General features: G+C 42.7%; 1 protein-coding gene across 1 annotated transcript; it reads right to left on the bottom strand.

The window, feature by feature from the left end:
- Positions 1-344: 344 nt before the first annotated feature.
- On the bottom strand, positions 345-12,383 carry med1 (mediator complex subunit 1). Its single transcript, XM_034211166.1, has 15 exons — positions 12,216-12,383; positions 10,980-11,086; positions 8,972-9,050; positions 8,620-8,674; positions 8,144-8,276; positions 7,630-7,730; positions 7,453-7,527; positions 6,949-7,112; positions 6,685-6,796; positions 6,422-6,546; positions 6,196-6,323; positions 5,553-5,754; positions 5,332-5,427; positions 5,100-5,205; positions 345-4,813 (listed from the first exon to the last, which is right to left on the bottom strand). The coding sequence occupies exons 1-15, from the start codon at positions 12,334-12,336 to the stop codon at positions 973-975; spliced, it is 5,445 nt and encodes a 1,814-aa protein (XP_034067057.1). The 5' UTR covers positions 12,337-12,383; the 3' UTR covers positions 345-972.
- Positions 12,384-14,587: the final 2,204 nt, after the last annotated feature.

Consider the following 14,587-nt stretch of genomic DNA (forward strand, 5'->3'; position numbering starts at 1 on the left):
TTTTGGCTTTTCAGTCCATATTGCATCTTTTCACCAATCTTCTCCTCCAACACCTGTGAATAAAGGCGTGAAATGTCATTTAACCTCTGCAAATTACCTCTGGGAGTGTGTTACTCATTACCAAGTATCATGTGATTTTGCAAACCCAGATTGAGCAACCTGATGCAGTGCTGCCATCTAGTGTAGATTTGTGGAAGAGCTGTGGAAAAGAAATACATAACCTATCTCGACACACTCGTTTAAAATTAAAAGTGTAATGATCACAGTCATTTTTAATCAACGTAGTATTACAGACTATTACTGTAAATGAATATGGGCAAATACCTACAAAATAAACGTGGCAGTGAGGTTTTTCCAGAAGCGAAATGTTTATTTCAAGATTCCAAAACTTCTACAGTTAAAAAATGACCGTCATGTCTCTTTGTTTATCATCATCATCTGCAGTCTTCTTTTACTTACACTAACTTACACATCAACAGTTTAAATGTATCAAAATCTAAAAATTCCAAGTTGTATCTAAAAAAAGAAAGAAAAGGCAACTGAACACTGTACACTTCTTTCTTTAAAATACTTCTTTTTTTTTTAGATGTCATACTTATTTAGTGGCATTCTGGTATGTTTGTTTGTAGCAACAACAAATAATGAACTGCGGCAAATGCATTAACTGTGAAGAGAAATGTACTGTCCATTTTTGTTATATATACTGTTTAAAACCAGTTCCTTAATGAAGCTTTATGCAGTTGATGTTTTGGGATTTCAAAAACCACTGTTATCACAAGCCCCTGATACTATACACTGATACTGAAACAGTACAATCTGACATTAAAACACAGCTTAAAACAGGACAATGATCACTCAGAGAACCACAATATCCTTGTATCAAGTTCCCAATTGTGGTTTGAGTTAAATAAATAGAAGTTGCATTTGTATGTTAAAGGCATGTGTTAAAAACGTGAGAAAAACCTAATGAAATTAAAGGTTGCCAGTGAGGGCTGAGTCCATGAGGTCGTCGTCTTCATTTCTCATATACATTGGACTAGGCCGAGATGGACGCTCTGACCCCAACATGGACAAAGAGGAATCTGAAGCAGAGATGGGTGACCGGGACCAACTGTCTGCTTTTATGGGATGTGATGACGGCCCCATGGACATCGAGGACTTCTTCTTCTCTTTGTCCCGGTCCCGATCTCGGTCTCTGTCCCTCTCCCGTTCCTTCTCTTTCTGCTTCTTCTTCTCCTTCTTGTGTTTCTTGTGCTTCTCCCCTGAGCTGTGAGGGATGGAGCTCATGTAGTCCTGGGGGGGAAGCGGGCGAACGCTCTGGTCGTCGTCTGAGCTCGGGCTGTTCTGGTGGGACTTCTCGGCCACTGAGCTGCTGCCCGACTCGCTCTCGCTGTCGTGGTTGAGCGGGGTGAATCCTGGCGAGCGGCTGTGGCTCGGGGAGGAGCGGTCATGCTTGGGAGTGGAGCCGCTGAAGAGGGGCGATGCTTTGAGGCTAGAAATTTGAGGACGCATAGAGGCATCACCAGATCCGTCCCCTGTTTTCTGAAGGGTCACTTTGGCCTTGATGCTTGGTGAGCCCCCATCAGGTTTGCTAATGATAATTTTGGCCAGACCGGTTGCACTCCCCCCTCCTGCTTTTGGGTCCATCAGCTTTTTATCCCCACTGTTGCCACCGGAAACAGACACTTTAGGTTTTGTCTCCTTATCGGACTTTTCCCGCTTATACTCGCCACTTTGAGATGATGAGCTATGCTTGGAAGGACCCACGTTGGAAGGGCCACTGCCGGGAACATTCCCAGGACCACCACCAGGAGCAGATCCTGGACCAGTTACTGGTGGCCCTATCTCACAACCATCCTCCCCTACACCTCCTCCACCTACACTCTTCAGTTTGTCGATGACTGCCGTAAGAGAGGGTTTCTTGTTTCGACTGGGCGACTTCCCTTTGGCGTTGGGATTGTTTGCATTGTTCTGACTAGCCCCACCACTACTTCCGCCTCCACTTCCTCCACCACTGCTTCCACTTCCACATCCTCCTGACCCTCCTCCCCCTCCACCACCCCCATACTGAGACTGGGAGGCGCCTGGGTAGGTCATCAAACCAGAGGACGAGGAAGAGCTGGACGAGGATGAGGAAGATGCTGGACCAGAGGAGCCCCCACCAATGGGCTTCTGGGAGCTCATGCCTCCACCAGAAGAAGACTTGGAACCTCCAGAGCTGCCGCCTCCGGAGCCCATTGGTGATTTGGCCTTGGAAGAAGGAGGTGTTCCTGGAACCTGGGACTGCTGCATCTTCATAGGGGAGGACAATTTGTCAGAGCTGCGGGAGTGAGAAGGGGAGATGTTGGGCTTTATGTTGGGATTCATAAGTGACCCAGGAGGCTTCCCCCCCTGAGGCTTAATTTTATTACTACTTCCAATCCCACTACCACTAACACCTCCAGGCCCAGAGAGCCCATGTTTGGTGATTGGGGAGGTTCCTGGTTTACCAACACTAATTCCTTGGGAGGAGCCTTTAGATTGGGATGGCCCACCTCCACTCCCCATCCCTGCACTTCCTGGCTTGGAGCTGCTGCTGCTGCTGCTGCTGCCTTGTGTCGTGGAGCCTTCTTTGGACTTGATTTTCACAGAGGAAGACGAGTGAGAATGATGGCTTTTGCTGCTGCTGGTTCCTCCTGCTCCACCTGTGTTGCTAGAGGCTGAGCTGCTGGAGGTGTATCCACTATGGGATGATGTTTTGCCCCCAGTTATGGTCCCTTTTGGAATCTGAATGGTGATTTTGGGGATTGGAGGAGTGGCACCACCGGGAGGAGTTTGTGAGTGCCCTGAACTACCAGGAGACTTTGAGCCTCCTCCACTTATGCTTCCCCCAGAGCCTGAGCCCCCACTAGGAGGGGTGTAGGGCCGCCCCCCTGAGCTGTGAGAGGGGGACTTACCATCAGGGTCCAGCTTTTTGCGTTTGGGAGGTTTCTCTTTAGACTTTCCCTCACTGGATGGGGTCCTGCTACGTTTTACCTGTTTGCCCTCTGTTGAAGTGCTCCCCATCCCCATCCCCATCCCAGAACTGCTCCCTCCGCTACCCCCATTTTCATCTTTCGGTCGCACAAGTCCCTGTTGCTGTTTAATTTTGGGTTCTGCACTTTTAAAATCAGCACATGCTGCAGCAAGGCCTATTGGGAGGGGGCTCTGTGACCCTCCGCCATGTGTGTCTCCCAGATCAGGAGCTTGCACAAGAAGTGGTTTACCACTACCACTGTTGCCTCCGAAAACTATCCCCATATCAAAAGGGTCCTTCAGCGATGGCTCGGGGGTGCTCTGCCCATGAGGAGTGGGATTCTGTGGTGTTCCTGCTGGAGTATTCTGCTGGCTACTTCCCCCGAAACCCTTGACAAGGTCCATGTCTCCATCTGCACTTGGCGAGCTGTCGTCAAAGTAGTTCTGGGGAAAGCCATGGCCTGAGGTGAGGAGGTCAGGGTTGAAGTCAGCAGCATGGAAGAAGTTGGTGGAAGAAGAATCGCTGTTGGGAGTGGCAGCAGTTGCAGTTGCCTCAGCAATCAGGTCAGCAGCATCAGTGAAAGGATTCTCATTGCTGTTGGTGTTAAAAATGTCTGCCGAGTCAAACACTGCGCTGCCCTGACCGGAGCTGGAGGAGTCACGGATGGGGGTACCTAGGGGGCCTCCATCCTCCCCACCACTTCCCATGGGGTGCTGCCCATGGCTCCCACAACTGCCTTTGCCCGTCTGCTCGGGCAGATCTGACAAGATTTCTGTGATATCAGGTCCGATGCTGTCGGAGCTAGAGAGGCGGACCATACGAGGTGGGACAGATCCTGGTGGTTGTTGAGACTGGACATGAGACTGTGAATAAGGCATGTTGGGGCCAGAGGGCGGTGTTCCACATTGGCTAGGTGCTGGAGTGATGCTATGGGGCGTGTCTAGGCCATCACCAGTCAGATTAACATCAAAGATAGAATTTTGAGATGCATCCACATCCATAGAGAGCAGCTCACGGTGGAAGTCATCCTCATGCGAGACTTGATGGTGGAGCTGGGATCCCTGTTGTAGTTTCATGCCTAAACCGGCACCTCCACCACCTGGGACAGTCCCAGACATAACACCACCCTTTTCTGTCCCCCGTGGGCGCTTTTTCTTTCCTTTTGAATTACTTCCAGGGCATGCTGCACCCGCATTCTCGGTCCTTGGGGAGCCAGAAGAATTCTGCCTCTCCAATGGACTAGAAGCATAGAGCGCAGCAAAATCTTGTGTGGGGTTGTCTTTCAACAAGTTCATCAACATAGGATGATTCTTGGTGTTGCTGGCAGGGGAGGATGTTTCAGGTGGAGTTTGGTGGGGTTGTGTTGCATTCTGGGAGCTGGGACTAGAACCCACACTTCCAGTTATCTGTAACAGACTTGTCAGTATTGGATTCTGAGTGACTTTGTTGAAGTCATCTATATGGCCTTGACCAGCCTGCTGTTGTTGCTGGCCAGCCAGCCCACCCTGGGTTAGGCACTCTCCTCCCTGGGCTTGCCTTTCTCCGCGGGAAGCCCCAAACAGAGGAGCAATCTGACCTCCAAAATTATGTCCCCCAGGGGGTCCTCCGGTTGGTGTGTTGCCCTCTGCGAGCCCATGCAGTCCCATAGGGTTAGTTCCATCGCCGTCCATGTTGTAGGTGGGACTACCGGAGGGTGGCAAGTTATTCTTCACCATGATCTCCACTGTCTGTGCGATTAGGGAGAGAGCTGGAGTGTCTGCCTGGATGGTCTCTGCTTTCCTTCGAATTGCCCGCATGGTAACTGGGATGGACATGCATCTATAGGGGGAAGGAAGCAATTACCATGAAAAACATACTAGAGCTGCAACAATTAGTTGACTAGTCTTTCAGTTTAAAAATAATTGCGAACTATTTGGATAATATATATATATATATATATTGTTGTAACAATCCTCTCAAATATGAAGATTGACTGCTTTTATCTTTTGAAATTTTAAACTGAATATATTGGGGTTTTTAACTGAAAAAATATACATGTAAAGACATTATGTTGGACTCAGAGAAATCAGCATATTAACGAATTACTACAAGGAAGGAAACTCACCGCTGGACTACTTTGGTGATGAATTCATCAGTGCAGATCAGAGCATCTGACAGTCCTTTATATAGCTTGCATGACACCTGTCTGGAGTCAATCACCTCCATTACCACTGGAGAAAGAAGGTCAGATAAGACAGAGAACATTTTAGAATCACTTTCATCTGAGGACATTGTTAAAGTTTCATCTCAATATGCTTAGATTTTTTTAATTAAATAGTTAATTAGGTAATGCTTACCACAGACTAACGACTCATTGACTGGATGCTGGAACGAGACGCTGAAACTGGAGTCGGTGAGAGGACATACTTCAAACTGCAGCAGGCCTGCGCTATCTGAGGGAATAACAGCAAATGTGAATTACTTATCAAATGTGATTTAATACATAACACACAAAAAAAACCAGTACATGTTGTTGATTGTCTAAATACAGTGAAGTCAATGAGGGCCAGATATTTACCATTTTTGATGGAAGTGCGTTTCACACAGCTGCCAATCAAGTTGTTATAGGCTGCCTGGTGCCGGATGATATCCAACAAGAGGGGCACTTGTGCCGGGTGGCGGAAGGGGATCTTGGTCACCAGAACTCCTTGTAGAGAGTGACCATCTTGCACCGGGGCATCACTATTCAGGAAATAACAGTGCTGCTGATCTGGCAACGCCTGAGAAAAGCATAAAAACAGCGTGATTTATGTGAATTACAAATCTAATACTGGGTGTATTGGCTGTGTGTCTTTATTTGTATATATCCATGTTTTCCTTGACAGGGTTAAGGTAAGGTTACCTACAGACCATACATGTATTTGTTAATGAGCAGTTAATCACCTCTAGAACCTCAATTAATCTAAAGAATAGAAAAAATGTAATTTGACTACATTTCTGTTCACCAGAAGATAGCTCCATAGTAATATAGTCATGTTGATTTTGTTAAGCCCATATATATATATATATAAAGCAGGCTTAAATTCCAACAAAGAGGTCTTACATTTCTTTAAACATGGAATAATCATGAAACCATAAAGAACAGGCTGGATGTTGTAAGAAACTAAGATTTAAAAAAAGGTATGGTTATGGTTGTGGTGGTATTGCATAAGTTTGCTTACAAAATAGAAGTGCATGTTCCGTGAAGGTGGCGGCGTGGAGCTGCCCTCCTCACGAAGCTGGCGCTGGCTCTGCACAATTAACTGGCAGAGAGGTGAGAGGGCGGGGGGGCTCTCAAACACTGGGATCGCTGGGAAAACACGGAAAGAGCTTCAAGTTTAAATTAAAAAATAAAATGAAAGTTGTCCTGTAGGTACATCGAATATGGTGTTCAAGAGGTAAACTCACAAGTAGCATTGCCCAGCCTCTGAATAAAGGAGAGGGAGAAAGGCATTGGGCGGTTCATCTTGAGGAAAAAACAAGCTGGCAGGTCCACACAGTTTGTGTTGGTCACAGTGGAAAAGGAAGGTGTCCTGAAATACACCAACAATAAATTAATCAGCTGTCCCTCTCTTCTACTACTTCTGCATTGGGACACAACAATAACTTGTATTGCCTAATTTACAAGGGAACATGTGCAAGTTCTCTAATAAAGGGTTGGACTTTCTTACCCCTTGTTATCTACGGGGTGTGATCCAGAGATGAGTGGGGCAATTGGGAGCTTATAGGTAGCGGTGGTTCCCTCGATTGTCACAGAAACACTGACACCCAGAGAGCGTGGAACTGCAAAGATGACCCAAAAGTCCAGACAAGGAGACAAATGACAGGTCACACAAGGGGTCTTTAGACAATCAAATGGCTAGTCATTGCAATGTTAGTTCCCATTCTTATCCTTTCTAAATATATGAAGTGATCAACTCTCTCTGTGCACTTACCAATGCCGTCGGGTGAGTTTAGCTGTGAGTCTGGTCCCTCTTCAAATATGTCAAAAGGGGACAAGTAACACTGAAGAGAAACAAGATGGCCACCACTTCTTGCAGTCAACAGGCCCACACCGCCATGGAGAATAGTCTCCACTGCATTAGCACTGGTTGCCAACCTATAAAACGCATATCAATCAAAGGTTATTGCATTACAAAACATGTAAGCTCCATCAGGCTTTTAAGTCAATGTATAACACTACAGGTAGTTATTTATAATACTGCAAGATATATATTATTTTACCAAGTAAACTGATAAATTACACAGAATTAGAGGTAGAAAATGTAATATTACACCCTTAAAAATACGCAGGTACTGCTTTTAGGTTTCCCTTTTCTGCATGACTCTCTAAATTATATTAAAATAATATTGAATATCTATATCAAATATTTGAAATACTAGTAGCCGACATACATGGATGATGTACATTGTAACAAAAAGGGATTTTGTGAACTTACCTAAACATGTGCATCATCTTGGTGAGGTCAAGCTCCAAAGACTGCAAGGCTATATACATCTTGGTTTTCAGCTTACTGGAACACAGAGATGACATGACATTAAAAACAATAATAATGATAAAGACAAGATGTGTTTCTCTTATAAAACAAGTGCCTTTAATTAAAAGGTCTACTTACTTGTCCCCAGGGAGCTTATAGAGTTCGACCAGTCCCTTCAGATGTTTGGAAAACTCTTCAAAGTTCTTCTCCCTTAGATGCTGAATCAGCTCAGGACAACTCTGTGATCAACACATTAAGAACATGTATAAAAATGTATGATAAACAACAACTTACTTGACTGTTATTTTAATCCACTTTATGGGCTTATATAGAGATTAGGGCTGCTCAATTAATCGTATTTTATTCGCAATTACGATTATGGCTTGCAACGATTACGAAAACAACGTAATCGAAATAAAACTTTTTCAAATTATTTTTATTTATTTTTCAGTTGAATTATACTTAAAGTTCAAAGTAATCAACTGTTAAAAACATACTGTTCAAAAAAATATTCTCCAATAAATTGAATACATTTTCAAAGTAAATGGATAATCGTTTTTAATAATCGTGATATCAATTATTGACCCAAATAATCGAGATTATGATTTTTGCCATAATCGAGCAGCCCTAATAGAGATTGCAGTAAACTGACCGTAGGGTTTTCTCCCTGATGAGCCACCTTGACGTCCACTAGCTGGCCATTTGTGTCCAGCTGCACCTCCACATAAAACATGTCTGACGTGATGTAACACTCTGTCCCTGATGGGCTGAGGTGAGAGCCAAGTCTGTTCACACACAAAAAGCAGGGAATGACTGAGAGGGTGACTCGTTTGACTTTGACAATGACAATGACAATTTTAGGGAAGGTTTTGGGATGTTAATCACAGCCATATTATATGGGGCCGTCTAGTGATAAGACCTTTCTGGGGATTATTTCAGCACTAAAGTCATATATAACGATTACTTAGATGTTTAAGAAATCTGTGGATGGCACAGGAAATAAAACTGCCCATGTCCTTATTTATGTTTTGACTGAGTCTACAATAGATAAATACAAGGAAACCAAATAACCACAATAATCTGCAATCTGCCTGCATGTCCTGTACTTGGAAAAGGAAAATAACTCACAGGTTTTGCCGAGCGATGGATTCTAGACGATCTGTCATGGAGGGTAGAGACGAGACTGAAAAAGAAGGCAGAGAAAAGGGGACATTTTAAAATCATATAATGAGACTATCATGTGTTATACAATGTTGCCCAATCTTCCTACCATACATTTGCATGTCACCTAAAGCAAAGGTCAATTGAAGTTTGCTGCATTCAGGTAATGGTGATTGGTTGTAAGAAATAACCTTAACATTATAGCTAGCCCTAAAACAGTTTCTCATTTGTTTGAGTCCACATAGTAAAGTAACACATTCTAATGAAAAACGCTGCCCTGCTCTCCATGTGTTTCTGTCCTTGGAGGTGACAGCCTCACCTTTCAGCGCTCTCTGCAGGGTCTCCAGGCAGGTGAGCATGAGCGGGTGACCTGCAGCAGTTATCAGTAAGCGTTTCTCCTGGAACACAGTATAAGGTAAAACAGAGGAATTAGATGATTGCAGAGAAAATATAAAAATGCTTCTTCATCAATATGTAATGTTCAAGTGTATCTTGCACTGGCTTAGTCAGCGCAATAAATCAGGGATTTAAATGTCACCACTATAGTTTCACAGGCCCAGCAGGTACATTATTAAAGTAAAAAACATTGTTGTGCAATTATGTGATTAATTGCTGTACATTTATTTTGAACAGGTTGGTAGTCTCTCTGGTGGGTACTGATTAGGGATTGTCAAAAACACTTTTCTACAATATGTGTATAGTATGTGTGTTCTGAACCTTTTTAAAATTGCAAGTTAAAATGTAATTACTCACCTAAAAGGGTACAGCAAGTAATTCATATTGTATGCATACCCAACAGAAAACGTTCCTAAAGTTTTGTGACCTTTCTCTTTAGTAATTACCTCCAAGATCCTCATTAAAACTATCTCATCAGCTTTTAACACCATTAAGCCAAGTATTTTAGCAAATATTTTAACTGAAGAATTCTCACTTGAACCTGGTCTGATCTCCTGGATCGTTGACTTCCTCAGCTGTAGAACTCAGCAGGTCAAAATAGGCATGGCACTTTCTGACACAATAACTACCTGGATAGGCTCACCCCAGGGATGTGTCTTATCCTCTCTTTTGTTTATTTTATACACCAACTCCTGCATCAGCACTTTTCCCAATAGGCACTTTATTAAGTATGCAGATGATACGGCCCTGGTCAGCCTCCTCTTTGATGAGGAAGAGGAGCATGGGCCTGTCCTTGACTTCTTTATTAACTGGTGTGAGAAGTCAAACCTGCTTCTAAACACCTCAAAAACAAAGGAGATGGAAATTGATTTTAGAATAGCACAATCGCCCAACCCTACTCTTTTATTAAATAGTGAGCCCATTCAATGTGTCACTGAGTACAAGTATCTTGGTGTCGTGCTTGACCACAAGCTCAGATGGGATGTTTGGGCTGAGAAAATAAATGCTAAGTCTCAACAAAGAATGTTTTTTTTACGTAAATTATTGTCTTTTAATGTCGGCAACAGAATGGTGAAGATGTTTTATCATGCTTTTATCGAAAGTGTGCTCTCATTCGGCATTATATGCTGGTTCGGCAACGCAACTGAGGCACAGAAAAAGTCAGTCAGGAGGGCCATAACATTGTCCAGTAAATTGACAGGAATCTCATTGGCTAATATAGAATGCTTATATAAGGACAGAGTTTTAAAACTGGCACACAATATTGTGAGTGACCTGAGGCACCCTCTTGCCTCTTACTTTGAATTGTTGCCATCCGGGCGGAGATATCGTGCCCCTTATTTCAAAAAGAACAGATCTAGGCTGTCTTTCGTCCCACAAGCCATCAAACTCCTGAACAAATGATGGCTAGGACACACTGTTTACCCAGCTGGTCTGGCCCTGTCCCCCCTATTTCGCAAATGAGGGCCTATAGGCCCCTTGTCATGTCTGCCGATATCTGGTTTTCTTATGTCTGTTTGTTTTTATCTGTGTCTATGTTGTTGTCAGTGATGTATTGTCTTAACTTTTTGAAATGCCTCTGTGATGTGCTGCAACCCATTTTCCCCTTGGGGACTAATAAACGAATACTACTACTGAACCTTTTTAAAATTGCAAGTTAAAATGTAATTACTCACCTAAAAGGGTACAGCAAGTAATTCATATTGTATGCATACCCAACAGAAAACGTTCCTAAAGTTTTGTGACCTTTCTCTTTAGTAATTACCTCCAAGATCCTCATTAAAACTAATGTATAATTGAAGATGTACTGATTGTTGCTTTTTCATTTTTGCATGAATTAGCAGCTGACATAAGTACTTACTGTGAAAATGCAGACATTATCAAAACATATTAGGTATAAAAAAAGAAGGAGAAAGTTGTGTCTGTCTTACCATGGCCAGACGCACAATCTTGCAGGTCTCCTGCCATGGCCTTGCAGCATTGTGTTTGGCATGAAGCTTCTCCAGCAAAGCAGCCATGCGATTCTGCTTCTCCGCCTCTGAAAAAATATACAACGTTCAAGAAAACACATTAAAAAAACGGAATGAACAATTTTCGTAGACATTCAAAGGCACCACACTGAATTAATCTCAGCGTTTTGAAAAACCCCAAACTAATTGTACTACGTATGATCAGTTTGCAAGGATAATTGAAGTTTTATCCAATATTATGTTCAATTCATTTTGTTTTTCAAAACATTTAAACTAAAATGCAACCCGGACAACATGCCATGAAAACTATTAATCAATGTATTGCAGGTTCTTACATTTGACAAACATCTACATAGAAGATGTAATTGGACTATCACAACATAATTGTGACTTGTGATTTATAGGTAGTATTCATGTAAATGAAGTAGCTATGATCAGCACTGAATGACAGTTTATTCCACACAACGAAAACTACTACAGCATCGTTTGTAAACTCCACATAAATAACACAAACAATATATGTATCTTGTTAGTTGATATTGTGATTAGTTGGGTAATCAATTGTGCAAACTAGAAACAAAACACCACATAAAGACGTTAATCAATCAAGTCACATGACATACCAAAAACAACTATTTAATCAGCACCACTTGCGCCTGTGTCGGGCAGGTCAACGAGAATGGTGTCAACTGAGCGGTTGCTAATGTTTTGTTTATCTGTCATAATGGGCTACAACTGTGCTGCAGGTTGTTAGTTATGTTAGAGTAGCTTAGCAGGGATAAATTGCATTGTAACGTACGTCACAACACCCCAAAATAAGGCAAACTTGTGTGGTGACATTAGATTACTTTTTTAGATCTGAATGGAGTACTTAAAGTTAATGTTTCCACAAAGTTGATGTTAGCAAGTTGCTAACGTTAGCCATTTGAGGACAACTACAAAAAGCAAGCTGCTAACTACGTTACAAAACATGACCAGTGGCATTAACTTATTTTTACACGAATGTACCTTATTAAATTCAAATTGAAGCTAAACTCGACCCAATGTATACGTCCAAAACATACTTAATATGAGCGTTATTGCAGAGTCGACTAAGTTAGCTGCTAGCCTCCGTTAGCATGAGTCGCCTTGCCCAGCAAACCAGATCATCATAATAACAGTTAGAAAGCCAACATGCATTCAATTCACGTAATTTACCTGTTGCCTCTTCAGATTTGATCCGTTCTCCATGAGTCTGATTCCCTGCTTGCTGGACCGAGAGAGAAAGCTCTCTCGCAGGGCTAGCGCTCACCATAGAAACACCGGGCCCCGCCGCCATGGTGCCGCTACATGGAAGTATAACAGACGCTACCCGTTTCAGCTTCGACTTCCCAGCGTCCCCCTCCAGGCTTCCGTACAGCCCCATGCTGTGCACCATACTAGTTGGTGAGTGAACCACGCTGTTGTTGATTTGTTTGTTTCATAAATGTAATCCAGTTTATTTGTGACTTTGTAATTTACTTCAGAACAATTAATTTTCTTATTTAATTGTGTGACTCATTTGTCCGGACCCATTTTTAAAGAGAGGGTATAATTGCCAGTTTGCTGTGTTGCTAGATTTCTGTTTATTTATCAATTTATTTTTCAAGCGAGACATGCTTTTTTCTTTATTCCTTCAAAACGAATTGAAATCCCTTTTTACTTTGACTGCTTAAAATAAAAGACAATGATCTGATGAATACTCCAGATGGCGTACGATTGCCGCGAGTAAATGATTCATGATTTGCCAAGAGCAACTATCCGCCCAAAAAATCCAAAGGAAGGTTGAAATATTCACAATCGACATCAGAAACAGTCAAATGCAGAAATTCAACATGATGCTTGTTTTTTTCTTACAACATGAACTTTCAATACCCTCATTTATAAGGCAGCCACACGAAGCAATAGACTATTAAGCATTAGACAAATACATACATTTAAGCAAAAGCAGCCATGCACAGGCCACCACGTACAAGCACACACCTGAGCCTATTGTACAGCTGAGCCTGTGGCAATGAGGGCTCTCTGGGGAGGATTTCCCCACCAACCATTATGACCTGCCTGAGAGATGGAGAATGAGTGTGTGCATGAACATGTGTGCATTAGAGCATATGCAAAACTATATTTGTGTTAAACCACACACAGAGAAGATAGTTTTAGACAGCAGTGGAGATGGAGAGGGACCATATTGGCATCGTCTGAGTCAGTAGACAGACCCACAGATAGACATGAGAAAAGAGGGGAGGTGCCGCTATGTAATTGATGTGCCCACCAGGAGCTTTAGCTGGCTGCCTGGCATGGAGAGGAGGTGGGCACCGCTGCCAAGACAGCAGTAGGAGAAAGAAAAGTGAGGCACGGGCCTTGGGGCCTTGGGGAGCTGAAACCATGCCCATCAATCAGAGGCTAGTTCACCTTGCCATGCCAAGCGGGACCCCCCTCTGCGCAGAGGGAAGGGGTGGCACAGGGAGCAAGCCTGGCAGAGTTGCTAAACCTTCCCTAATCCTCCTGGTGGGTGCATCGGTGCCACGTCCGAATGGCAGCAGAGTAGGCAGAGCCAGACATGAGGGGAAAAGAAAAGAAAGTTCAGCCCCTATTCTGAGAGAGGTCTCACTTCATGTTGTTAACATCAGGATGTAGAAATGTATTATACTGAAGAAGGCCACTACTTCTACAAAAAGGAGCTTAAACAGGGCGTCTTGTCCTCTCAAAAACGATAGTTCTAAATCATATGGCCAATCTGTCTTTTCAGTTTTATGCAATATGTTGCATGAAATGCACTGACTGTAGCTTTGAGCCTTAATGATAGTTTTTCTTCTTCTCTTCGTACAGAATATTTTCTTTGAATTGTAATGTACTATGAATGTGTTCTAATTAAAAATGGCAAACTACTGAGTGCGGCAACACAGGAAGCCATTGTAGAATGTAAGATAGTGAATTAATGGGCATATACATTAGGGCTGCAACTGTTTATTATTGATAAAACACTTGGTCTATAAAATGTCAGAAAATAGTGAAACATGTAATTCACAGTGACTTAAAATCCAAGGTGATATCTTTAAAGAGTTTGTTTTGCCAGACCAAATCCAAAGATATTCAGTTTAATGTGACATAAAAAAGAGAAGAGCATCTTTGTCACCATCTATTTCAGAGGCTAATTCTCTGCAAATGCTTGCATGAAAAATGACTATAGTTATTAAATTATCAAAATAGTTGGTGATTGTTTTTCTGTTGTAGACTACTCACTATAAGTCAACCAATTGTTGCAGCGCTGCATACAAACTCAATTGTATGACAGACTCAATTTTTATATTGTCAAAAATCATATGGTGCTGAAGGGGATGCCTGTGAAACATCTCTATAAACGCATGTATTTGATTTCCTCTGCATGTTTCCTGTTTTAACTCAGGGGATGGAGACGTGTGAACAGCTTGGCAACCTTATTGAGTGCTTTGAAGTTGACTACCCTCCTTTTTTCACCATCTCTCTAGGTGAGCTCACATTTTACCTGATGTGAATAAATAAAAACCGACCACCAGACAAATTAACCAGAC

The sequence above is a fragment of the Gymnodraco acuticeps genome, unplaced genomic scaffold (genome assembly GCF_902827175.1).
Source record: "Gymnodraco acuticeps unplaced genomic scaffold, fGymAcu1.1, whole genome shotgun sequence".
Classification (NCBI taxonomy): domain Eukaryota; kingdom Metazoa; phylum Chordata; class Actinopteri; order Perciformes; family Bathydraconidae; genus Gymnodraco; species Gymnodraco acuticeps.